Source organism: Tetrao urogallus (genome assembly GCF_951394365.1).
Source record: "Tetrao urogallus genome assembly, chromosome: 5".
NCBI classification, from domain to species: Eukaryota; Metazoa; Chordata; class Aves; order Galliformes; family Phasianidae; genus Tetrao; species Tetrao urogallus.
The window spans coordinates 27,016,599-27,043,756 of NC_136818.1; the positions used below are offsets into that span (position 1 = coordinate 27,016,599).

The 27,158-nt window shown below is 41.5% G+C and overlaps 1 protein-coding gene across 1 annotated transcript; it reads right to left on the minus strand.

Annotated features, from left to right (window-relative positions):
- Positions 1–162: 162 nt before the first annotated feature.
- Positions 163–26,108, minus strand: EDEM3 (ER degradation enhancing alpha-mannosidase like protein 3; the record flags this gene model as incomplete). Its single annotated transcript, XM_079536001.1, has 21 exons — positions 163–566; positions 1,159–1,206; positions 2,065–2,250; positions 2,701–2,866; positions 3,612–3,806; positions 4,392–4,545; positions 5,315–5,469; positions 8,177–8,342; positions 9,362–9,486; positions 10,007–10,090; positions 11,189–11,272; positions 11,811–11,936; positions 12,993–13,090; positions 13,668–13,773; positions 14,928–15,062; positions 16,050–16,203; positions 16,884–16,996; positions 18,324–18,363; positions 20,378–20,478; positions 23,749–23,794; positions 25,948–26,108. The coding sequence occupies 21 exons, from the start codon at positions 26,106–26,108 to the stop codon at positions 163–165; spliced, it is 2,847 nt and encodes a 948-aa protein (XP_079392127.1).
- Between the last annotated feature and the right edge of the window lie 1,050 nt (positions 26,109–27,158).

The window sequence follows — 27,158 nt, forward strand, 5'->3', positions numbered from 1 at the left end:
ATTAAAACAAAGAGCGCGTGCTGGATTTCTATGATAATTTCCAGGTGAAACCTGGTTGCTCATCACAATACTGAATATGTTTTCTAGTTCTCAGTTATCAGGCCTCACTTCTACCCAAAGAGTTCTCCATTCGTTTACTAGCAAATAAGTTATTACTACAAGTCATAGTTCATCCTTCTCCATCATTTCAAATGCTTCTATATCTTCATTCCAGTCTGCTAATATGGATTCCATAGGTTGTACTCTATTGTCCCAGTTAACTTTGGAGTCTGGCTCTGTCTCACTCTGCTGTTCCTGAGGCTGCTCATCCCCTTGTGTGCATGCTGGCTCTGAAGCATCAGCCTCACCAGGTCCAGGGATGGAGGAATCCTGATCTGAAGTGGAAATGCTGTCACTGTCTGCCTGAGCAGGAGATAAGGAATCAGGGTCAGAAATGTCAGAGCTTTCTCCTTCAGGCTCCTCACCGACTGCACCAACATCCTGAGATGCTGAAGAAGCTTCTTCTGAATTTTGTTTGCGTGAATCATTTTCAGATGATTTCTGGTCCATATTCTCCATTTCCAAGTCTTTGAAAGGGGAGAGAAAGAAAACATATTTTGAAAAATACAGGAAGGCAGCATTCTACTATGTAATTCAAAAGCCAAGTTACTTCCTTTGACCTTATTCCTCAAGGAAGCGCAAACTCTCTGTTGATAGGAAAACTATTAAGGAACATACATTACAGAGGGAGGGGATGCAAAACATTTAATCACTACAGAGGACAAGCAATCTAGTGAGGCTGGTTTTAGAGCCTCAAACTTGAATCACAATTCCCAGACAAGCACTAGCTGTCACCCTTCAGACTTAGCAAATACTCCAGTAATGCCAGGCCTCCAGGCACTCCTAAGCCCACCAGGATCACACATCCGTGGCAGTGGGAGATGCACTTAGGCTTGCTAAACTGACTTGCAAGAACCAAAGCCTCCCTCCTCACATCCCCATCCACAGCAACTGACGCTGATGTCTCCAGCGTTGATTTAGTTTGCAACTTTACAGCAGCTGCCTGAATTCAAGCACACAAATTTCTTTGGAGCTCAATGCTCGCAACTAGTATCCAGGATGCTAATATTGCAAGCCCCCAAGGGAGTTTAACTGCATATTTTAATACAGGATACTTACTGCTATCAATAATGTAGTTTGGAATCGTTTTACCTTTAAAGATTGTTGCTGGGATTCCAAATGAAAGCACAAGGAAGGGGGAAGAAGCACATATGTATTACAAACTCTCAAATGCAGAACTATCTTTTGCATTTAGTGTTTTGCTATATTAGCTTGACCATAGTTATGAACAAGAGGAATTTGCAGCAGCTATCAAAAAACAATACTGTAGCTTTCAAAGCATCTCCTCTACAAATGTGCAGAAAGTTAATGCTGCTTCTAGCTTACCTGCATCAATAAAGCAGTGCTACCAGGAAGGCTTTCAGATGGAAAGCCTAGAAATTTCTGCCATATGCAAACACTTCAATTTGAAATGTATTAGCTTGTAATTTTCTAGTACTACTTGCAGACAAATCGCAAAACATCTGAGGTCAGCAGCCTTATTTCTCATGATAACCTCTGAAAAGTGGCTAGACAGGCAAAATAATTGTAATAACTGTCTTTTTCTTTCTGGGTACCAAGAATGTCACTGGGGAGCTTGATAAGCGAGAGGCACTTACAATGTAGGGCACTGAAAACACTTGCACTATTTCTGATACTACTTCAAAGCAGATCATGACAAAAAGGGTTCAAAAGGAATCTGGAGGACTGCATTGTCTCATTATTCAAACTGACACTTAACTTATGAACAGCATTTCTGGATGTGAACATTAACTCAGGGGGCAAGGCCAGGGAGGGAGGCACAACAACACGTTTCTGATAATGGCTTTCATATGATAAAAACAGTAAGGTCAGACAGAAAACTGACGTTACCAAAGAACACATTTACACCTCTGGGTAGCAACAGAAATATCTACTGTACATCTCACATTGTGCTGCGGCACAGACAGAACCTAAATCTGCATCAAAGGAAGCCTTTAATCTTACCTCTATCTTTTGCTTTGTCAGAAAGGAGCACCTCCACAGCCTCATACTCCCTGATTGCATCCAGTATAATATTTCCTTCCTTGTTGAAGAGGAAGAGCATGGGGATTGTGATATCATCTGTATTCTTTCCATCACCGGCCATTTGGAAGAGAGGAGCTGTGTCACTGCTGCTTCCCTCGTTGTCATCTAGCCAGACACACACAAAGACAAAGCAAGCACACCCCTCTGTAAGTCAGACAGGCTACAGACTAGTAGCTTCACACTGCACAGCCAGCTGGGAGGACACCACGCAGAAAATGGGAAACTGGTTGCAAAAAGCCAATTTTTGTACTCTGTCCCCCTACCATTTTTTCCATTTATTTTGTACTTCAAGTTTTCCCCAGTCTTCACTGTTTTAAGATCCAATGATCCTTAGAATAACAACTTTTGAGCTGCAAAACCAGTGGCAATCACCCACCATGATTTGTTCATGCACAACCAGACATAAACAAAACATTTCTTTATCCCCTGAAAACAGAGTTTCTGTGCTGAAGTACCACCGTCTCAGTGAGTTTAACAGCCTTGTCAGCTTCCCAATATCTTCAAGTGTGTACAACACAGGTTACATTTACACATATAAATTAAAGCTCTATTTACCAATAACGATGCCTCCTATTGCTCCAGCTTTCTGAATGTTTCGTGCCTTTTCAGCAAACATACACTGGCCTCTTTGCATCAGGGCAATTTTCTCTTTCACTGCCTCAGGATTAGTGATCTCTGAGCATCCATTATACGGCTTAATGGTTGCAACAAATCCTCTTGTCTGCATGGAAAAGCAAAACCAAAAACAAAACAAGAAAATTAGAGAAGTAAGTTCAAGCTTGCAAAAGACTCCTAAGCATTTTATTTCCTCCAGTTAATCTAATGCATTAAGTGTCCTCAGTCAGCACAGGCAATCTTCCCCTGGAGCTGAGAAACAAAGAATGGCCACGTGAAAACCTAACTCTTCAATCTCAGCATGTTTTGTCTGTACCTGTGAATTGCTGTCTCCAAAAACTGTATGCTGTGAACCAATAGTCTGAGACTCATCTGCTGGGCAGCACCACACCCAGTGCAACTCACAGGATTTTCCCACTGCTTCCAATAGGAACTGCTGCCTCTCTGACAATTTCTTCTTCTTTCCACCTACAGCCTTTTATGGAAGCTCGTGTAACAGCAACTTACTTCAACTCTAAAAGGGCTTCTGCAAACCCATGGCTGACATGGTAGGAAAATCAGCCCTTAAAACTGAATACCTCTTGAGAAACACAATGCAGATTATATGAATGTGTTTCAGAGTCATACTATGTTATGTGTACTAAATCCTAAATCATGGCTGATGACTTGGAGTGGACCAATAAGCCACTCATTTAAAAAGACCCTGTTCTGTCATTGCACTATCCTGTCATTTTAACCTCTTTCATTCCCTTCCAGTTGGCCACCCTGAAATACTCACAACTTCAATACCAAATCATTTCAGCTTAAGCAATAAGTAACAGAAAGCTACAATCACATACATTCTTACATACCCCTGATTTGTGTTTAGATAAATCCATTCCAAATTGTGCTGGTCCAGCAGTCAAGACCACCCTACCGAAAAATGGGTGGGAAACTATCTGAACAGCACGAGGAGGTAGCTGCTGCTCTTTCTGCTGCTGACTGGAGAGTTCAATCATTTCCTGCATGAACCGTAAGCCATCTTCAGCATCAAGTGAACTTGCTGCCTAAGTTGTTAAAAAAAAAATACAAATAAAGTTTCTCCATAAGTGTTCGACGAGCTTGGGGGACAAAAAAACCCTGAAATTAGCTTTGCTTGGACCACCATTTACATGACATTCTTTGGTATTTCAGTGGTTCAGAAAAAATGCTGTTTTTACATTGTTTTCCTAACAAAACAATGCTACTGGCAAACATTCAGTGCTATGCAGACTTTAAGGTACAGAGTGCAGGCTCCTGGCACTCATTCCCCAATTGAACTTCTCAGCATCTTCACCATAATGCAGACTAAAAATGTGTTAGCATGCAGGTCTCAAACAAAAAGAAATCTCTCACTCTGAAAACCTCAAGCTTTAGGTAAATTGTAATTAGCTATGTTAATTTGACATGAAGTGCCTCCACCTAATTTAATAGAAGATTAAGTGCTATTGAGGCAAGACTTTAACAGCCATAAACTTGCTAAATACAGCTGCACATCCACCTCACGTGCCCTCTTTTCAGTCAGTCTGTCTCTCTTGAGCCTCTAAGTCTTAAACAACACAGCCAGCATGACTTTACCAGAAGTTTTCAGAAGAAGTACTGTTGGGTCTTACTTGCACTGCATGCTGCACTAATTGCACTCTTCCATCTTTAAGATGAATCAAACTGACTCCCATCTTCTTCAGTATCTCCAAATGCTCAGGATTACTGGCCATGAAGTCTCTGGCTCTCAGGGGTGGTTTTGGTCCACTTCCCAAGCTCTCTTCTCTGATAAAAAGATATTTTTAAAAAAGCATTAAAAAAATCAGATCATTCTTGAACCATAACTCTCACAAAACCTGCCCAAGTTACGCCTACCACTGCACCATTAGAGTTCTCTGGAATAAAGTAAAGCACAAATTTCAACAGACAGCAACTTCTCAGCCTTTTTTCAAAGCTGCTTATATCCTTGATGATTTTCTGCTGCAAAAAAGAACATGCAATGTTGACAGTAAGAACGTACCATATGCTGCCTCTCATTCTTAAATAGTCTGCCTAACTGTAAAACTGATTAAAAACAGTTTTCCTGTTGCACAGTTCTACTTATTAAGTATAAATATCAAAGAGGTGCTCATAACAATAGGGTTTCTCAACTTTAACTGACTGCCCTAAACTCCTCACAATATGTGCAATGATGTATGGCAGCACTATTTTCTTGTTATGGAAAAAAGTAGTCAAGAGACTACAGAAATTCCTTTACAAATCATAGAGATGCATTTCCTGGCTCTGGTAATACCTGGGTTACAATTCCCACTTGGAGCATATGGCTCACAAAGCTCCTTTTGCTTTGACAGATTCACTAATTCCTGATGGAAATGAACAAAGCATTGTTGAAGAAGTCAGAAAAACCAGAATTAGTTTTTCCCACAGCCAGAAGGAATGCAAACTCGAGCACAGCAAGCTCCAATACACTTCAAGTTTTTCCTCCCGTACCTAATAGATGCTGCTCTAGTCTATAACTGCTATATTAACAAAAGACAGAAGACATTCATCTTACCCTCTTGAAATACTCCTAGGACAGCTCTTATCCACCACATTTTTCAAAGGTTCACGAATGCTCTGAGCAAACATTGGGTCATTTGGGAAGAGGATCTGAGTGTTCGGACAGGTCCAGTCGAAGTTGCTGTCATCCAGCTCTGTGTATTCTGTAGTCTGAAACAGAAGATGCAGATCACCAATTAAAAAGCAGGTTGCATTTTTATGAGAAGATGATCAACAAACAGACCCATCCTTGAGTCATCTGTGTACTCAGGATACAGCAGCTGAATGCAATAACCACCCAGTTACCACAAAAAGGAATACGTAGTTTTTCCATGCTTCTTCATGCAGTGAAAAAGTTACCAGTGACCCGCAACCTTTGGGGGATAAGTACATCAGCTCTAATTTGTAATCTGCCAGTCCTGCATCCAGTTCCTAGAATTTGTTTTTGGCAGAAACCAGTTTATGAGCAAGCAGCAAACAGGACTCCTGCTCATGATAGCTGTGTCCCTGCTCTCGGTGCTGACCAACTAGACAAAGCAATGACAACTCCATTTGGTGCTGCCCGATTCTGTCTGAACCAGATGCAGTCTTCAGTAATTCTTGCTTCATATTACTAAGGCAGTCTCACCTCTCCCTTGAGTAAAAAGATGTTCTAAATAAAACTGCAGGAAAATGACTTCATTCATAAAATAATACTCATGTTTCATGAAGCTTAAGCAGGTTTATATAGAAAGAAAACAAGGCTTCTTGAAAACCTTCATGTGAACAAAATGTTCTCCTCCTCAGGAGTGATAGAGGCTTGCAGGCCTGTGAAGGGGCAAGGATTAATCTCTACTTTCAGAGCTGATATCAGATCAGGACTTAACATTTGCATAAGTTACTGTTTCATAATTTGAAATCACATGAATCATCTGAAGTGGAAGATCCAGAGACATGTTTAGTCTTCTCTTAGTTTTGCACTGGGTAACTGGATAAGTTAACTTTTCTGCTTAAAATTAAAGGTAGTATTTACTTACTTTAAAAAAAAAAAACACAACAACCCTATTTACAACATATTTAATTAAAACCAAATATTTAGAGGTTTCCTCAAAAACAAGAACTAAAAGGCTCTCAGGTTACCGGAATAAATACTTTAAAGTAGCCATCCTCTAACTGTGATGAACAGTAGGCATCTCTAAAGAAAGAAGGCCTGTAACACTCTGCAAGTTCCAGCACACTGGGATATGACCTTTCCTGTTTATGAGGAAGAAAACCCCACAGACAGGATATTGGGGTTGCTACCACCAATTATCTCACAGGCACTTCGAATTAGTAGCACTATGTTTACATTAAAAATAAATTTACACATTCATTTTTTCCTTTTTTACCCTATGAGATAAATTCCACAATAAAGCAAAACACCTCCACAGCCTCTCAGCCATTCTGCAGGATCATTATGCCAGCTCCCTCAGCATTTGTGCACCCCATTGGAGCCCAGGGACATAGGAACACATTTGCTGAGGTATTCCCAGGCCTGATCCTCTTCCACAAGAGTGTGTTTCATGCAAGTTGTCAAGGCCATTTTCTGCATTATCTTACTTTTATGTCATATTTGTAGTTTAGACTTAAAACTTAAGTAAACTGCATTAGGATAAGTCACTCTATTCTCTTCTTTGTCCTTTTACTGAACATTTCCTGTTCTCAAACCCTTCAGAAGTTAAGCCAGCACTTCACAGAGCACGCTCTGTGGGAATGCTGAGCATCTCAGAAATAATCACCTTCTCATGCTGGGGATGAAAGCTGTGTAAAATTGTCTTTCAGACCCTTCAAAGAATTCCGTGCATAGTTTGAAAAATGCTGATCACACAATCAACAAAAAATAAAAAAAAAGGGGAAAAATGAAGTTACATTACAGGTGCTGAAAGACTTCAGTAACACACAGGGTCCCTTTTAAATCCATCTAAAATTCCTTCACCCCCCCCTTTCCAAAACTCAAAGATAAGAGATGATAAATGTTCACATACATAACACTTCAAAGAGAGTATCAAAGAGAGTAGGATCTCCAGCATTAAAAAACAATAAATCGACTCCATGACTCATGAAATGTATTACCAACACTGGATGCTATAAGCAAGTCATTCAAAAAGTTTTCACTTCAAATACAATAAAACAGTATTCACTGAAATAAAGGAATTCATACCCCCAAAATCCTACACACCCTCCTACTCATTTCCTCTCTCATTGCTTTGGCTTACCAGTCGTATTTTAATCCTGTAAGATTAACTACGCCACCTTACCGGACAGAAGAATCAGAGAGAAGACTTTCTATGATTCCTCATGGCACAATCTGAATGCCAGAGGGCATTCTGGAAGGCAGAGTTGATTTATAAATCCATTTACATTCTTAAAGGTACACAATAGAGGTATATCAGATGGACTGGAATAATTTAACATCTCAGAAGCTGCAACTGCATCTTGTCAAAGTAAATTTGCAGCAGATTCAGAAAAAAGAACTTTGAAAATGTGCAGCCTGTGTAATAAAAACTTAGCAACATTGCTACAATTTCAGAAAATTAAAAGAAAATAGATACAAAGCAAAAAGATTATATTGCATTATTTTAGAATTTACACAGCCAGAGAGGGACCAATTCCTTTGAAATACTGCTCATATTCCACAACTTTCTTCTCAAGACTCCACGCTGCAGAATCAGATTATGGGAATATATTTCATGCACGTGTGCCTGTCACTGCTCATATAATGAAACAGTTCACATTGAACAGAGTGTCACAGTGTAGTACAAATTACTATTTCTATTTCATTTCCTCTCTCTCTCTCTCAAAAAAAGGGAACTGCTCCAAAGTACCACTAGAACTGATGGAAATCTGAGTTGTTACTTACTGTATTCTTTTTAGAGATGGTTTGGTTTGTGGTGGAAAGCCAGAGTGGTAACAGATGAGCTTCTGTAGTGAATATATAATCTTCTATATCAAATATCATGTCTTCCTTATCAGCAAACAGCAGGTAAAGATATTTAAACATCTCAGCCAGAAAGAAAGAGTCCATTCTAGAGAAGAGAAAAAAAAAAAAGGCCCTTTTAGAAGATATGCATTGCTCTAATCTGTCAGTTAAAAAAAAATACTCATTTTGCTCCATCCCTGAAGGCTTCATGACTATTGTTATGGAACTTTAATCCATCTGAATTCCTTTCACTTCAAAGGAAACTATGTTCAATGTGCTGAATCAATTAATGCTCAGTAGAAGGTGGCATTACAGTAAAAACAAATAAGTCTCTTTTACAAACTTCTATTTTTGAAGTATATTTTATTTGAAATGAAGCAATCTATTACCCAAGCCTAATGAAAGTGTGCTTGAAATGAAATGCTATTAAACTATATTCTCACGTATCTGAACCTACAAAACTACTGAAATAGTTCACAGATTTTGATAAAAATTGATAATTTCAGACTTGGTTATCAATCACAGAACTGTTCAGAGCTCCCCAGTTCAAAACAGACATGGATCTCCTAGAAGGAGTCCAGCAAGAGTCCAGCCATAAAGATGATGAAGGGCCTGGGGCATCTCCTGTATCAAGAAAGGCCGAGCAACCTGGGTCTGTTCAGCCTGGGGAAAAGACTGAGAGGGAATCTGATCAGTGCTGGTAAATACCTAAAGGGGCATAGGAGGCAAAAAGATGAGGTCAGGCTCTTCTCAGTGGTGTTTATTGATAGAACGAGGAGCAATGGACTAAAACTTGAACAAACAGTTTTGAACTAACATAAGCAAGAACTTCTTTACAGTCAGGGTGACGGAGCACTGGAACACACTGCCCAGAGAGGTTGTGGAGTCTCCTATGGAGGTATTTGAGACCCATGTGGATGCCTACCTGTCTGACCTACTGTAGGGAACTCCTTTAGCTGCTGTGGGATTGGACTTGATCTTTTGACACACCTTCCACCCCTGAGATTCTGTGTTATGGCTTGGGTTGGAAGGGACCTCAATGAGTGATTTGCCTGTTTTCAGAAATTAATTAATTCCATTTCATCAGAAAGATAACTAGATTTTCAAATAAACAGATGTTTTCACCTGTCTTCATGGCTTCCCGTACGAACGTCCTTCATTGCAGCAAACCCACAAGGCACTCTTGCATACTTGTTTAGGTTTTCAATGAGTGTTTTTCCTACTTCTAGATAGTAAGGATCCCCCGTAGCCTATGAAAACAACAGAAAACAAATAAACAGGTGTGCTCAGACTTATCACACAATTAGCAGTTTTTATTTTACTAGCAGTAATATTATTTCCATAGCTTACTGCACACCGGTAAGGCCTAATTTCTCAACAGTACTCAAAAGTCAGAAAAGGGGACCTCAAATATGTTGTCATTTTTTGCAGATATGCACACAAGCATATGAAAATGCTTCCAGAAGTCCAAGACCTTAGTTGCAGCTCTGTAAATTACAAAGTAGTTTTTGTACTCAAGTCTCTAGACGATCCCCGAGAGAGCTCAAGAAACACTAAATAACTTTAAAAGTATGGTCTTTTGATGCAGTGTCTTTTTTAATTCTAGGCATATAATACAACATTTCTAGAACAATCTTTGATACCAATAATGCTTCCATCTGGAAGTCTTACAGAATAGCCTGGAGACAGGCTGCTCGTTCTGTAACTGAAACAAAGCACCAACAAAACCCTCGGTGCAACCAAAAGTCAGAAGAATGAAAGTGACTTTACCTTATACAGGAAGTAAGTGCTCTCAGCAAATTCAGGCCTTAAAGGATGCTGAGCCCAGTGAACTCTGAAGTCCGTTGTGAAAGCCTGAGGAAAACCCCAAAAAACCCCCAAAAATAAATGGTCAGAAATAAATTCAAGAATAAAACCACACATCAGTTTCTTCTGAAATCCACAATAACAGTACTACAACAACTACAGCACATCAGTGGAGGACCAAAGGCCCAATATCAACTTCTGGACACCACAGGAACCTCCATTCATTTAGAACACTTCAGGTCAAAACCTGACACAGCGCTGTAGCACATTTAGCACAAATCAGATTAAGCTGTGCCAGCACTGGAATCCTGACACCATCCAGCCTCTTGAGAGTGCAGCCCTGTAGGGTTGTCAGGAGGCAACAGGAGCCAGCTGAGTTTGTGCTCAAGTCCCAGGAAGGAGCATGCAACCTCCAATCTCCTGCAGCTGCAAAAGCACACTGCTGCAATCCAGGCAGAGCAGCCTGATGCAGGGCTGTTCCAGAGACCAAGCAGAGCTGACAAATACCATATCTGCAGATACACCTACTACCTGACACTTCCACTACATTAAAGTGTCATTTCCGACTGACAGACTGTAAGCAATTGTTTCTAACATAAGAAATGCCAGAGACCAGAAGGCAGTTATCTGAAAGCTCCCCATTCTATGCATTCACTCTTAATATCCACTGTCGTTTCTGTGACAGATTAAATTAATTATTACTTCATACTAGGGTTTAAACAATGCCTTTGCTACAGGGTATGGCATATTGGCTTAAACACCAGTAAGAGATCTTCCAAAATCTCCTTTGTAAGTACAGAGACTGAAAAAACATCTTTAGCATTAATGCCATTATGTTACCAAGCAGCTACAACCACACGTGTTTATACAAACTATGCAAATTGAAATGAGACAAAGTCAATTTTGAAAGGCTGAAACGCAAAGTCTCAGCAATTATTAATCATTACTACCATGTTAATTACAGCCTAGGTAAATGACAATATTTCATCTTCAAAGCAGCTGTCATTAGAACTGTAAATTGCATAAGAATGTTGTGGAAGCGAGCCTCTGATTTTAACGACACGAAACCTACTGCTGTTCCAAATGGGTAGCTGACACTGCTCAAATGAAGAATTAATTTATATGATCAAATCCCAATCACCTTACCTCAGGAAGAAAGTTATGCTTCTTTATAACTTGGTACAGCATCTCGTGAGTTTCAATAGCAGGTCTAATATCACCCTTCAATACCTAAAATTCAGTAACAAAATGTACACGAACTTACCACACATACAAGCAATATTTGAAGTTAGGCACACTCACACTGCACACTAATTTCTACATTTGCAGCAGATACACACTGTAAACTTTACCCTCTTTCATTCTAAGGCATTGATAATCCTTAAGAAGTTTTTAAGCACATAACTGAGCTCATGAAGACTGCCTGCACAGAAAAAGGATCTTTACCACTTTCAGACAATTGCTGTGGAAATGTGATTCAGTTTGTCTTAAAGGTGTAGCTAGCAAACAAACTAGGAAGTTTGTCTCTAGACTACTAAAAAGGCAATTTAATTCAAGTGTCTTCAGGAGCGAAGGATGAGAATCATATGGACGTGCTTTTCCTGATGCACATCAATTTGCACCATAGCATAGAAGCTGAGCACAGGAATCTCAATTCAGTGTTTTTGAAAACCAAATGACAAAGCTTGACTTGTTCATTGCATATCCAGCCTATTTAATTGTTCCTTTCTTATTAAAATCAATCTGTACATGGGTTTTTAAACATTACCTGCAGTCCTGGGAAGAAAGCCAGCAAAGAGTCCATCCAGGTCCTAGCATTTAGCATTGGCTTATGAATATGAACATCAAGAAGGAGAGGTGGTTGGCTAATGTACTTCATTATGGCATCATAGTGCTGACAAATAACAGGAACACAACAAGCTTATATTATCAACACACTTTAAAAAACAGATTTATATAAACAAGCCTATGGCATTGTGTCAATGGAAGGGCAAGTACAACACTCCCAATCATTACTGGGCATTATTTGGCAATGCCTATTAGCTTCAAGTTTCACAGGCGAAACAGGTAGCAGGTATTGCAATGCTCCACAGTATTACACATGCAATTTAAGTCACATTTTCCAAGTAACATATGCAGAAAGGGATAATCAGCAGCCAGTCATAAACAAGTAGCTATCACAATTAGAGCTGGATATAAGGAATAACTTGTTCTCAGAAAGAGCAGTGAGGCACTGGCACAGGCTGCTCAGGGAGGTTTTGGGGTCACCACCCCTGGAAGTGTTTAAGGAAAGGGTAGATGTGGTACTGAAGGCCACGGCGTAGAGAGCAATATTGATGGCAGGTGGACGGCTGGACTAAATGGTCTTAGAGGTCTTTTCCAACCTGAATGGTTCTATGATTTTAAGATAAAAAAAGCGTTTTTACTGAATATTGCTATTTTCAAAAGAAGGAATGTTCTTATGAAAGAATGACGCTGATGGAGTTACTGAATAACCTTACAAACTTGGGAATCTAAGTAAATACACTTAAATGTGTGCTGGTCCTTAAGATCTGCAACACAATGAAAGATTTGGGTTTTGATTTTCGGATTTTCTTGCTCCAGAACAGAAAGAAGTTGTAGCATGATTTGTAACACAAAGCCTTTTCACTGCTTTAAAGAAATCTTTTCAGTATTATACCAGCCACGACATTCTTGAAATACAGATTCTCCTGCACTGGAAAACTGTCCAGAAGATCTCTACCTTCATTAGCTGGGGTTACAGTAGCTGCTGAGGGGACAGATCAACCCAGATTAGCACAAACTCATTAAAAAGAGCTGGCACTGCAGAAGTCACAGAAATTCTGCTAAAGATCACAGGCTAACAGATGACTTACATATACAGATGACTGACAACAGTCTTAAATTAGCCAGAACAGGAGGAACAACCCAGAGCAAGGTGTTAACTTACCGTGTTAAATCTTTCCAGGAAACTGTCATCTCCCAACAGGACGTAGGCTTTTAATAAATATTCATAATATGAATCTATTCCCGCTCCAACTCCACTATCTGGAAGCAGTAAAAAAATGAAAACTTGGTTTGACTTTAAGTAGCTACAAGAGTACTTTCACATAACTTCATTTTGATTTTAAAGACACTTTCAGTAAAAGGAAAAGCTGTCTGTAACTAGAATTAAGGGGTGGATGGATGCAAATATATGATGCTGTATGCCTACACTAAAGACTCTGCAATACCAATACACATAATAACACAGACATGCATTTAAGCTGGCCGTACTTTCCTCTTATGAAAAGATTTCTACTGACTGCCATGTACAACCACAGTCCTATTTGTATTTTGTTTATAGCAGGATCTCTGAAAGTACATCTCAAGGCATTCCTATGTCAGCACTAAAGTGAATCAGAACACCCCTGAAACAAAGGAAACTAGTTTCTCAACCAAAGTATGCTTTCAGAGGAAAGTCAGGCCTCAGTTTAGCAGGTGCATCTTGCTCCAAGTGCCCATCCCATTAACATTTTAAAACAGTCTATAGAAAGTTATTCATACGGGGGAAAAAGTTGTCAACATTTTTTCCTTGCCCCAAGCCACCTGCTCTCACCAAGCCTGGACTCAGAATAGCACTCACCTTTGCGGACCCAGTCTCCTGTGTGAATATTAATTGTAACACCCACCAAATTGCTGCTGCGCTGCCTCTTTTCCCAAATGAAGTCAAGAGCTTTCCGTGCGTATTCCTGCAACAGCAGAACATTGTTAAAGGAAATTACAGAAGAAAACAGATAAAGACTGTTACTGTCTACTGAAATTAAGATGTTTCATGTAAACTGTAAAACTCAGTACAATACTGCATATGCTTAAGTAGCAGCATGCTCAGTCCACATCCAATGTAAGTAGTTACACCAGGCCCATACTGAAAGATCACAGATCTGGATTTAAAAGAGCCTGCCTTCTTTAGAATAAAAAAAAAAAAAAAAACCACCACCCATAACCTTAAAAAATATCATTTAGCTTTCTGCTGACATCAAACCCCCCGTTAGGTGTTGTACAACTTCACTGGGGCTGTTCTTATGGAGGCACTTCTACAAATACACTCTAATACAGCATAAAACCATAATACTGATGGTAATGCTCTTCATTAAAAGGTACGTATTATTGTTTTACTATTTTAATCTTTCCTGCTTTGCGACAAGGAAAACAGAAAAAATATTGTTAAGACAAAGCCTAACCTGAAATTTCAGAAGAGAGTTTTCTTACCATACTAAAAACCTCATTATCATCTTCAGTGACTGCTTAGTATTCCTGGACTCACCGAATCTCTCAAGAGACTGTAATTTAACCTCAGCAAGAGATGTTTACTAACTACCAAACAGTAAATCTCAACAAAATGGCAAACATTTAAAACAAGTGAGCATATTATCCAGACAGGTACCAAGAGACAGTTCAATGAAGGGCAGTGCACACATGCCTGCAGAATGCTGATTGCTAGCAGGATACGTGGCAAAAATATCACAAGAGTGCTTAATTTTCCCTTTTTGAGTTGCATTTTCAGATACTAATATCTCACGGGCTCTCAAGAAAAGGGTCACTTTTCCTGTTGTTTGCCCTGACCCCTCTATCTTAAAACTAGGTAAATAACATCCTCTTGCGAGAGTCTTCAAGTTGTTTGTTGTTTAATACTGTATTATCATAATTACTTTCAAACAAACTCACTTCCTGTAAGCTTTCAAGAAAGTCAAATGAACGCTGTTAGAAAAAAGCCCCAAACATGAATGCATGAAGACCTTTTCCGCAGAGCCCTTAAGATGTGCACCCATTCCAAATTACAGAAATTTAACAAAACAAATGAATTCCTAATCCCCCCAAAACCAAGAGATCAAAACAAGCGAACCTCAAATATAGATGTTCCTGTGAATCGACTTAAAGCTGCAAACTCCAGGATCAAGGTACCTGCACAAGCTGTGCAGGTATCAGTCTCTGTTCCTGTTCGTGCTTCTGGATGTCTTACACCAAACTTTAAATTAACCTAAAGAAAAGCAGAGATTCTTACCTTTATTTTTACTAGCTACAAGACTTTACACCCATGTAGAGATAATTCACATTCCCATCTGTAGAGCAACTAGATCCACACATTTTCCAAGACAAAAAAGAGAAGACCATAACCCCCACCTTCAATTTTGCTCTGCTTTACCATGTACTGCCACCTCAAACACACACAGAATCATCCAGAACAAAGACAAAAATACCCAAAGATCTGTGGTGTGGTTCACTGGCCATTTGATTAAAGAATACCATTCTGACAGTCAAGCCCTAGCAATTTATTCACCTGAAAACCCAAACTCAGACCATCAGAAGTGCTCCTGGAATTAAGCTCTGCAAATATCTCAGTACTCCTGGCTGCAGGGGGTATCAGCAGATGGACCTACTTTTGTACCAGGCATGTTCAAGAGAGGGCCAGCACACCAGAATGTTGAGAAACTCCAAACGTTTTGCAACAGACCTTTCCAAGTAGAAAAACGTTGATTCACTGAACCTGAATCTGTCATTCAAAGAATACGTACCATGCTTTGTTTGAATATGACAGATATTTTGTTAAGTGAATGTTTTTATTTACAGCTTCCCAGTTACATCTGCCCTCTTAAAGATCAGATGCTGAGTATGAAGTTGAACCATTCTATGTTCACGTGCTCACAGGTTAATTTTTCACTGGCTGAGAGATACGTGCAAAAAAAAAAAAAAAAATTACTCTCAGCTATTTTACTGGTGGCTACAGGAGCAAGAAACCAGCAGACAGCAATGAGACAATATTTCTGTGTTCGTTATTTACACACACCAGCGTATATTAAAACTGCCAGAGCTGGAAGCCTGGGGGTTCAAAGTACCTAAAGCTGTTTCTTTTCCCCCCTGTATCCTTAATACACGTGCAAGAGACTGCAGAAATTGAGATTAAAACCAAACAACAAAGATTTTGCTTATGGAAGTATTTCTGAACTGCAGAATGCACAGAACTTACTCTTGGGTAAGGGAGACCACTAGTGGTGTTAAAGGCAGGTAAAAGCTTGTAGCCCAGCTCCTTTGCCATGTGCAGAAGTTCGCCGTTGTACCACTGCATGTATTCACCTTTGTCTTTCAGCATAATTGCCACTGAATGCCCACCAAGGAGACCACTAAAACCAAGAGAAAACATCCACAGCTCAATAGGTACATTCATCTAAACAGCAGTGCAGCAGTTTCTGTGATGTGGATGACTACGTAAATAACTGGGCTATGATCACGATTTTCAGGAAGGCTAAGCAGATGCAACTGCCATCAAGAAGAGCTGTCAGTATCTTAAGAGCAATCCTTATTGTTTAGGACTCTCCCAAACTGCAGATGAATCACCAATTCATCCACAGTTGTTCAGGACAGCTAGCACCTTTCACTGCACATAGCTTAGAGCAAACCTGCTTTGATCAGGAAGTTGGAGCGCAGACCTCCACAGGCCCCTTCCAATAGGAAATAGCTTCCTATCCTAAACATTGAAGTGCTCTATGAAACCAAGTATTGAGCAGTGCAATCTTTACAACTGTTTCATTACAACAGAACACTGCTCCTTCAGCACACATAGGTTCTTTTTAATCAAAGAAGCTGTGCCTGCAGCAGTCAGACCGGGTCAGCTTGATTCACTACCACTGCACTGATTCCTGCCTAGCATTTTAAAACCTTCCTTAGGGCAAGTGTTGAATTATGCTAACTGACAAAGGAACAACTATTCTAAACGAGGTGACATAGCATAGAGGAACACCTTAAGGACATTTAACTAAAAATAAGAGTTGTAAAGAACTCTGAAAATGTGAAAGTTACTCACCCAAGGACTCTTATGTTGGTTTCAAAGACAGATACAACTATGTCGTTATCTAAATTAACATCCTTGATTACTTTTTTTACAGCCTCTTCAAACTCTTTGGTTTTATTTAACACCTGGAATACAAACATAACCAAGTGTTTAGGTTCCAACACAGCTTTACAGAGTCATACAGCGTGGAAGAACAAGAGCAACAGTTTAATAAGGAAAGCATTTCAGATGCCTTGCATTGGTATTCTGGTCATGTTCTGACACAGTGTGAACAGACATTAGTACTATTGCTTTTCTAAGGAGATAGAAGAAAGCAAATGAAAGCATTATGCAAAGAATAAAGAATGCACCTTTACTATTACCCAGGTGTTTGTGTGTTCCCCTATTCCACAGCATAACTGCAGTGCACCAGGGTACACCAACAGTGAAAGCAGAGATTGGGCTGTTTCACTGCCTCCAGTTGACAGAAGCCTCCTATCTAAGCCACATCCCAAGCTCAGTGAATTGTCCCCTCAGCCCTTTTCCTCCCAGCAGTGTTCTCCTTTTGCCTGAAGAACAGCTCCAGCATTTCCTACAGGTTTGCTTTCACACTGACTTTTTTAATCCCTCTTTAAGAACTTTTGTGACTTATCCAATTCATTACCGTAAGTGCCTTTAAATCCAACAAGTATTAATCCTGCCCTAAAACAAGAAAAGAATAAAATCCAATAATCCGAGAGTAACAGACTCTGCATTTTCAACATTTGTGATTCACGGACAGCCAAAGGTCATCTCACAGCAAATCATGAGGAGAGAAGAGCTGTCGGAAGATGAGCATTACATGACTCACACACCAAGTCAGTGCAGTCAGGATTTTCAGAGCTTTAAATTTGTTTGCTGGGAGATGTGAATGGCCAAAAGTGATCCCTAATTTCCAAAATCTACTTTAAGACTACAAGATACGTGACTGAAGTCTAATGGAAAGTACTGTATTGACAATTGGTATCTTTTAGGAAGAGGCTGTGGCAACGCTTCCTGGCACACGTGCCCAGGGTGCACTTGTTAAATATGCATTTAAGTCCCTGCAAATTCATCCACAAAACATGTACATGCAATTTAAGAAAACCACCTCAGTAGGTAGTAGAGGTACTCACCTCTTAGTAAGAATGTTACCATAAGCTATAACTGATAAAAAAACTTGCTTACATTTTTTGTTAAGACAGAGCCCAAGAAGGGATAAAGCATCAGTGAAATACAGAAGCGTTCTAGTATTCTTGCAACGAATTCTGACTACCACCACCTCAGCACTTGGAAGTTCCACAGCACTGGCCAATTCCAACAGATGGCTAAAGATGACAGGTGATGAAGGTGTACATATCTTTTCTTTTTTAAACAAAACAAATCTAAAGTTAAGTCTGAACACCAGAAGACAGTATTTCGTTCTACCCAAGTTTACCAACAAATCAAACCTACCACAAGAGTGTCCAAGGTATCAATCAAGGTCAGGGAGAACCTGTGAAATAAGATGTAAAATGGATTCATTATAAACCTGTGCATTTAAAAATTAGGTCATTTAATAGCAATTTTAAAAGCAATTACATGGAAGTGGGATTATAAAGATTCCTTTATTTACTGCAAAGCTTTCAAAGCTATTGTAAGCATTTTTATTTCTTTTCTCCAATAAAATCTATTGAAAAGAGACCCAACATTGTTCAAAGTCCATTTCAACCTTTCCTTAAAAAGGAAGAAAAAAAGAAGAAAAAGAAGAATGGTGACTTATTAAATAATAAAAAGGTTTATTTATGTAGAAAGACCAAAAAGTCACTCCAAACTCATTTGCTCTAATCAGAAACTGTCCCATATATCTATTTCAGGAAAAGCCACTGTTTGCTGTAATCACACTCAGTGTTTGACTCAGTAGTGAAAGAATAAAGAAAACATTATTTTGTTCTGTAACTTTGCAAGGCTTTTAAGAGACATGTGGTACCCAACTGCAGTAGGATACACTGTTTGCAAAAGGAGTATCGCAACAAGGCTTGTCCTAATCCGTTATCCTTCTCTGGGCCTGTTTAGTGCACACCAAGTTGGGTGGATGTTTGGCTAAACATGAGGTCATTCTCAAGTTAGCAGACAGATAGCACTCATGGAAAAGAATTCATAGAACATGAAGCAACTGCCTCATCCTGTGACTTTCCTTTGTAAAACCACACCATGATTGCAACCAATAGTATAGAACACAACTGATGAGCCAGCTGGCAAGAAAAAGTACTAAAAGAAATCCAATGCCTAAAAATATAGCTGATTATTAGGACCATAAAATGGTACGTATGCAGAAATACAAGCATTTGAACCATTCAGTGCAACTACAGGACTAAAAGGCATTTTCACTCAAATGACAGCAAGCTACTATGTAAATGAAGGTCATTAAAAAGAATGGCCAGGTTACAAATCCAAGTTTTCAACAATTCTTTCATCAGTCATCTCCCTCAATACCTCCAAGGCTGATCCATGCAGTTTTAAAGACAGCAAGACTACATCAGAATCTGTAGAATAAGTTTTCTATGTAATAAAAAATAACCCAAATGACACAATAGCACACAGTGCGTTACCTTAAAGCACTCTGGCTTTGATTAATGCCATTCTGGTGAAGGACACCAAAAACCATCACCTGCTGCTATTTGTTTTTAAGTTTTTGCTTTAGGAACATAAACTGTCTGCATACAGACAACACTCGTGGGGAAAAAAATCTATTAGAAACACTTAGAGAAATTAAATTGTGGCTCTGATTGCTCGATTTAGCTTGGAGAATTTAAAATCTGCATTTTGTTGGCTAAAAGATCAGTACTTTATATTCCAGTTTATCCAAAGAGAAAAATTATGAAGAACTTCAGCTCTGAAATAACGGTTTATACTCAGGCAATGGCCTCAGGCTATCATGCATGTGATGAACATTTGACTAATTATGTTTTCTCAGAGCCTTCTACTAGAGAAAGCATTTTAAGTATCACTTATAAGGCCAGAATGATAGCAGCTTACAGTTTTGTGCAGCTGAAAATTAACCCCTGTAAGCCCTATTCAGAAGTTACTTGGTTAGGTTGTGGTTTGACTTTATGATCTTGAAGGTCCTTTCCAACCAGCTCTGCTCACTTGGCTCTGCTGCAGAAAACACTTGCAGAATACATGTATAAATATATACATAAAAATTATCTTTGCATCTTAATCAGCAGTCAATTCTCTTCTCCTGATAAAGGTACAAATCCACATCAGATAAAATCATGGGAGAAATGGAAAAGCCATTTCTGCCTAATTGGAAGAAGTTAAACAACTATGAATTTTTTTTCCAATAGCTTTTTTCCCCTCCGTAGGAGAACTTTTGAAACAAATTACTGATCTGCATGTCCCCACAGAATCTTTGTCAACAAATAATTGTCTGGGCACGTCAGCTGAACGGCCAAGGGCTACAGGCTGCAAGCTGTATGTAGATTCCTAGAGGTTTAGATGTGGCAGTAAGTGTTCCAAACACTGACTTTCCCAGGGCATCATCCACGTCCCCACGACTTGGCTCCTGACCCCGCACCCGTCCACGACAAGTTAAAGGCATGAGTTCATCAGCTGGATAGGCATGATCCTGCAGGGAAACAAGGGAAGACAGTTCGAACCATTACAGCCATTCCAGTAAATCTTCAGAGCTTGCTAAAAGCAAGTCCACTTCTGTTGTACTTCATTAAATAAACTGCAGAGCTGAACAGAGCAACAGGACCTCACTCTCCAACCTCCCAGAGAAGTCTGGAACAACCAACACCACAGCCAAAAAATACCCCCAAGACTCTCAACTCACTACTAATCTGGATTAACAGCTGTGTTCTTAGAAACAAGGTGCATACAAAAATTACTACATTTCTTAGGCAGAAATTATCTTGAAGATGAGCCGAAGAACTGGTACTAATGCAGGCTTTGTCAAGGAACTGGTATTTCATGGACGAATCAGAGGGAATCGGCCCTCAAAGTCACTTTGGGAACTTTTCCAAGTGAACATACGTGACTCAGGGTCACAATCAGTGACTGATATGAGAACTCACTTGGAAGGTGAAATAGTACATTAAGTCAGTACACAAAGCAGAACAAAAGGTAACGTTCAGAAGAAGCATCGTAAGACCAAGTTCATTAAAAACTTCATCCAGTTGAAGAGCACAACACTGCTACAGATGTGTAGGAAATGCAAAGGCTACTCCCATTCTTTCAGAAAAGCACCCCACAGAGCAGGCAGCAGTGTAACGTGACTTCCTGCCACTGAGGCAGAAGTAACAGCAGGGCACCATTCAACTAAGCCAGGCACGCTGCATAAACCCCTGTTCATACTTGGTGTTGCTGTAAGTCTTGTAGGTTTAAGCTGCCACCAAAACAGGACATCTCATGAAATACACGTAAATATGAAATTCATCACTGTGCAGCAGGAGAGGTTTGCTGAAAAACTGCAAGAGGGGCCAACGACATCCAGAAAGATGAATCAGAAACAGACCTAATTAAAAAAACCACAGACACAAGGAATTACATCTGCATTAGAAGTCCTACACCGGCGACAGAGCCGACTTGATGCCATCAGGAAATTGGCACTGCACCTTTTTACACCCTGAGTTAACTAAGCACAGGTTAAAAAAGTTAAATTACTGCAGCTGAAACTGCAAGTAAACATATTCTAAATCTATCCAAATATATATTAAAAAAAATATCTACATTCAAACGTGAAATAGAAAGGCAAAGGAAAAGCAGTCTTCTATAAATAAGCAGCTCTTACAGCAACTTCTTTGAAACTGACCATTTGTTTCCCCATCTACCACCTGGGTATTTGGGTCTTTGCACAACTCTTTGTTCTCCTCAAGCACAACTACAAAAGCCAGAATCTAGATCATGTTAACACAGCTCAGATGTTTCTGAATATCTGTGCAAAGTGTTCAGAAAAAAACAGACTGAAGAAGGACATAGCAAAAGTAAAGTTAAAACTAAGATCACTGGCTTAAGTGATGGAGAAAAAATGGTGATATTAAAAGGAGAGAATAGGCTTCTAGTCTACATCATAAGGAACCAGAAGTGTTTCGGAGAACAGAATCACGTAGACTATCTAGATAGGAAAAGACTGTCATATCAAGTGATCCCCAGCTTTCAACTTGTCCCCTTCAAGTAACCTCAAAGGGAGGAGACTGACACGAAATAGAAAATATGGCACATGTTTCAATAAGCATGCTTCAGGGAATTACTGTACAAACAGCTCCATGGATACTCTGGAACTGCAGCACAATCTGATAGGAGGGACGATCACGTTTCCTAAATCAGGACTGTGTGTTCAGTGCAGCATGGTACTTGGATAAAGAAAAAAGATATACTGCTCCTGGTGCTGCACCTACAACATGGAGGGCACGCAAACGTGAATTTTCAGTCTTCCAGCAAACTCAATTCTACAACACTTATTAATAGAAACAGAGAAGCAAAACTTTTCAGGTGGTTGTTTCAGAAGCAGATGCAAAAATACACTATTTTCTTGCTGTAAGAATCAAGTCTGACATCCTAATCTTTTCTTCAGCTTTGAACAAACAAGCCACGCTTCTGTTTGTTCAGCACTCCAGCCTACATAGCAGGTAAATATCCTTTTAGCTTCAGAGTTTCCAGGATGGCTGAAGTCATTCCTCTCCTTAATTAGAACTTTTCTTGTTTCAGATGTGTCAAGACATGTACCAGCTCCCAGCTTATCACAGCCAACAGAAGGAGCACAGAGCCCTACTGCAGCCATACACATTTTTGTCCAATTTGACCAAGTACCTAACAGCTTTTCCTTCAGAACGTGATTAGAAAATCAAGCCAAGAGACTTGAACAGACCCAGGTAACTAGCTACAAATCATCGCCAAAAAGCCTGACACTAACTGAACTGCTAAGGTGCCCAAAAGCATGTTACGAAGGGAACTGCAACTCATGAAAATACTCTTGCTTGGCTTTCTACACGATAGTTCAGTGCCACTCATAACGTATATACACTTTTAATTGACGAGCTTTTAAGCTTCCCCATGTTTTATAGAGTAAAGTCGTAATACAGAAGTTGGGACACGTGGCACGATACTGATACGTCTGTCCTGCAGGAACAGGTGCAACTGAAAAGAGAGGTTTCTGCCACAGCCACAAAGAACACAGGAATTGCTTTGCCAAATTCAGTAAGAACACATTTTATATTAGCCACATGTACAGTTTCTCCTCAGTAATGTATTACCTCAGAGCATGTTTAAAAATAATTCACTTGAGAAAGTCAGGGCACCAAGTAATTCTTCACTCCTGAACACATCTAACCTAAGCTAACCTATTTCAAAGTTGATTAGATTGCAAACTGACTCTGCATACTGAGAGCATGAAGACACCTGCTCAGAAAATCACAAGCCATATGAGAAGAAACCAAAGCAAGTGTGGCTCGCTGTCATATGACAGTCACATCCTCAGAAGAGGAGAGAATGCACAGATCAGACATCAAATCCTCTTTTTTCCTGCTCTGTTCTACAAAGTGTACTTGTTTGTACAAGAACTACCAAAGTGCATCTAACATACCTTCCTTCACAAGTATTTGACTTAGTTTGTACCCACAAAATAAACAGGCACCACCCAAACGCTCCAGGATCAGATGACTACAGAGTTCCCAGCTACCAATCTGAAATCCACTGTAACTCTTCTGATATCTCTCTTCCTAAGATCTGTTCAGCTCTTTCTGAAGGGCATACAGTTGCTCTTCTTTATTTTAGCTTTGCTTTTCCCAATATCCTCCTGATACGTCTGTAGAACATCATGTACTCAAGGTGGCTTTCTTTCCCAGGTCAGCCATAAGAATTTAAAAAGTAAGAAGCAAACAGGTGCTTTCCTTACCATATAATTGCTATACGCGTGGTCAAACATTTCCAGAACTTGGTTTCTAAAAAAGAAAATAAGGGGGAAAAAAAAAAAAAGCATTAGAGGTCTGCCCAATGTCCTTTAACACACCATCTTAGAACAGCAAGATTCTGCATCTGCAGCTGAGTTTCAGCTACAGCTATTTTAGCAGCACACTCTATTCAAGTAAAAGCAATGAGGCAAAATAGTTTCTCCTAATCTGGCTATTGTTCAAGCTTTTCTTCATCAAACTTGAAGTATTTCACACGAGGACTCTCAGCCCCCTGTGCTTCCTCTTAAGCAGCTGTAGGTGTCACCACACATGAAAGCTGGAGATGGGACACATTCCTGGCTCAGCAACTGCCAGCACAGCTACACTCTTCTCATAATCACCACACTAAAACCAACTGACACAGCAGAAATTCCTGTCCATGATTCAGATCAGTTACAAGGTACTTCCTTGTGTTAGGGGCCTTGGCAAGCATATGGTAAAGAAGATCCTTGTAGACACATTTTACATGTTAGAAAAGCAGTCAATGTGAGAAATGCTGCTATACAAAGCTGTTTCTCAGAGAGACAGCACTGCTTCCAACCATACCTGTTTGACAAAGGAGCCCTGCAAGGCAAAAGGGCATGCTGATTCCTAAGCTAACACCTACATCATTCACAACCTCCGCTGATAAGACCAAACACAAAAGAGACAGGAATTATGGTCTAAATTACTGATTTAATTGAACAAGCTGAAGCTGAGCCATAATCTCCACTCCCCCAGTGCATTAAGCCACTGGAAGCACGGATGGGACTCCAGTTTCCAGTGCTTCAGGGGCCACATCTTGCTGGGACTTCTGCTGTAGCCTGAGCCCAGGGCTCAGCACACAATGCTGCTCTGTGAGTCAGTGCCCAAAAAGCTATTCACAGCTTCTGTCTCTATGTGCAATTTAAGTTCATGGGATGTTTGCTGAAAGCATCGCTGTCACGATTGTGTCATTGAGCAGACACACAGAGTGCCTGCTAAGATTTGCAACTCACACAAGACACAAAGAGCAGTGAGATGTCATTCGCACACACCAGATGCAGATTCAAGCTGTGAATGCTGAAGTTTTAAACCAAACAGTAAAGTTTAAACTCACTATGCAGTCACATGGGAAAAACATGCACCGTAATTCACTATGAGCACCCTGAGAACCTGCGCTCCAAAACCTCACCAACTGCAAACATGACTACAGTTGCATAGCAGCTTATACCTAATGATTAATAACTGAAAGGCAGCACAATGCTTCTCTAGCACAAATAGCATCACTGCTCTGCAGCTGATGCGAGGGGTGAAGCTGTCCCAGCAACACATGGAAATCACAGAACCACAGAATGGCCCGGTTTGGAAGGGACCCCAAGGATGATGAATCTCCAACCCCATTGCCACATGCAGGGCCACCAACCTCCACATTTAATACCAGACCAGGCTGCCCTGGTCATGCAGTCATAACGTGCAGTTCATCCAAGGTCTGCCAGAGCGATGCTACTCCCCACAGTGCCAGTTGTATGGCAGTCTTTATCCTTCAACTAACACCCACAGGAAAAGCAAGCCAGCTTCTTACAGGCAAACAAACAGGAGCTATGATTCTAACTCATCAAAGCTCAGGAGAAGAGACGGTCCTCCCCAAATCACAGCACCTTAACTAAAAGCTTCGCACGTGACCTTGCTGTTTTAAGAGTGTAAATGTGAAGGTGCACTTCTAGCTGCAAGTGCTTTTTGGTTTTGGCTGGGGCACGTTATGTCTCGTGATTACCCTCAACATAGGCTCATGATGGTGGGCACAGCACCGCTCTCAGCCATAGGGTTTGCCGGTGCTGCGGGGCAGGGGTAGGGCTCGAGGATCCCTTCCAGCTCACCACACGCTACGAACCGTAAAGGCTCGCCGTCGTTCACCTTAAATTCCGACCCCGGGCAGGCCCGCACGTACACTCGCCTCTTCACCTCCACGGCACCGGCCGCTCACACACCCCGCAGCTACGGCCGCACTCAGGCTCACGGTCACCTTTGACCGCCTCGCCCAGCAGCGCACCCCGGGCTCGGGGCCGCGGCTCCACACGAGGCAGCGCCCCGGGACGCTAGAGCCGTGCCGGCGGGAGGCCCGGCCCGCAACGCGCTCGGGGGACGCCGCCGCCGCCACCCGCTCCCGGCCCCGCCGCGCTCACCCCAGCCGCCGTTTCTCCTCCTTGCTCATGGCCCCGGCGCCCGGCGCGGCCGCCAGCACGGAGGAGGCGGAGAGGAGGCCGAGGGCCAGGAGCTTCCACGGTCTCCTCCAGCGAGGCCCCCGCTCTCCGCCGCCGCCCCGGCAGCCCGCGGCTCCGCTCATGGCCGCCCGCCCGCCCGCCGCTAGGCCCGGCTCCGGCTCCGGCCGCGGCCCATTCCGCCCGCTGCCCGCCCCTCGTGGCGCGGCGGCCGCGGCTCCCGGCGCAGACGCGCAGGCGGAAGGGCCCGGCCCGGCCCAGCGCTTTCCTTTGGCGTAGCCAGGGAAACCGCCTCGAGCCGCCGCTTCCGGGTCCCCCCGCACGCGCCGCGCCGCTCAGCCAATCAGAGCCGCCGGACGGGAGGGCGCAGCGGAGCACGTGACCTCGGAGGCACACCGAGCGCCGAGGGGCGACGTGGACAAAAGGAGGGGCGGGCGTGGGCGCGGCGGGGAGCGTGCGCGGTCGCCAGGACTTCAATTCCCGGCGTGCATCGGGTGCGCCCGGCCGCCCCTCCACAGAGGAATGGTTCCCGCGGTGCATGCCGGGCGATAAGAGTTCGCCATGAGGCGGCCGTGCGCTCTGCTCTCTTCCGCCCCCTTTCGCTTTTCTGCCTATCCCTCCCTCCATCCCTCCATCCCACTCAGGAAGGATTACGGGCACGAAGCACAACCTGCAGGGCGGGTTATCGCCTGCAGTCCTTTTGTTTAAAAAAGCAGCACTCCATACCAATGGATCCCACACAAAAACAACGCCCTCCTCGTAGCGGAAGGGAAGAGTGTGCTTTATTGTTTTAATCAGCATCTGTTAGAGTTACAAGCATCACGCATCACGTTCTGGAGCCTGCCTGGTGTGGCCAGTATCCCCACAAGCACCCACTGTGCCCACAGCAGGCTCAGCATAGCCCTTTGAAAGGCTTCTCCCACGTGAGAGCAAAAAGCTGTAAAAATTACTAAGTGATGTTTGTTTCTCTGGTCAGTGGCCTGACGCAACCGTGTGGGTTGTGTTCTGCCCCCTCACAATGTGCTCCTTTATTCTGAGGCCTCGTCCCTTTGTGATCACCAGAACATAAAAGAAAACACACACAACACGAGAGCCCCTCACCACGTTGAACTTCACTTAATGTTTAGTACCAAAGACAAGTAACTACAGAGCTGTTACAAAATAAAAACCAAAAA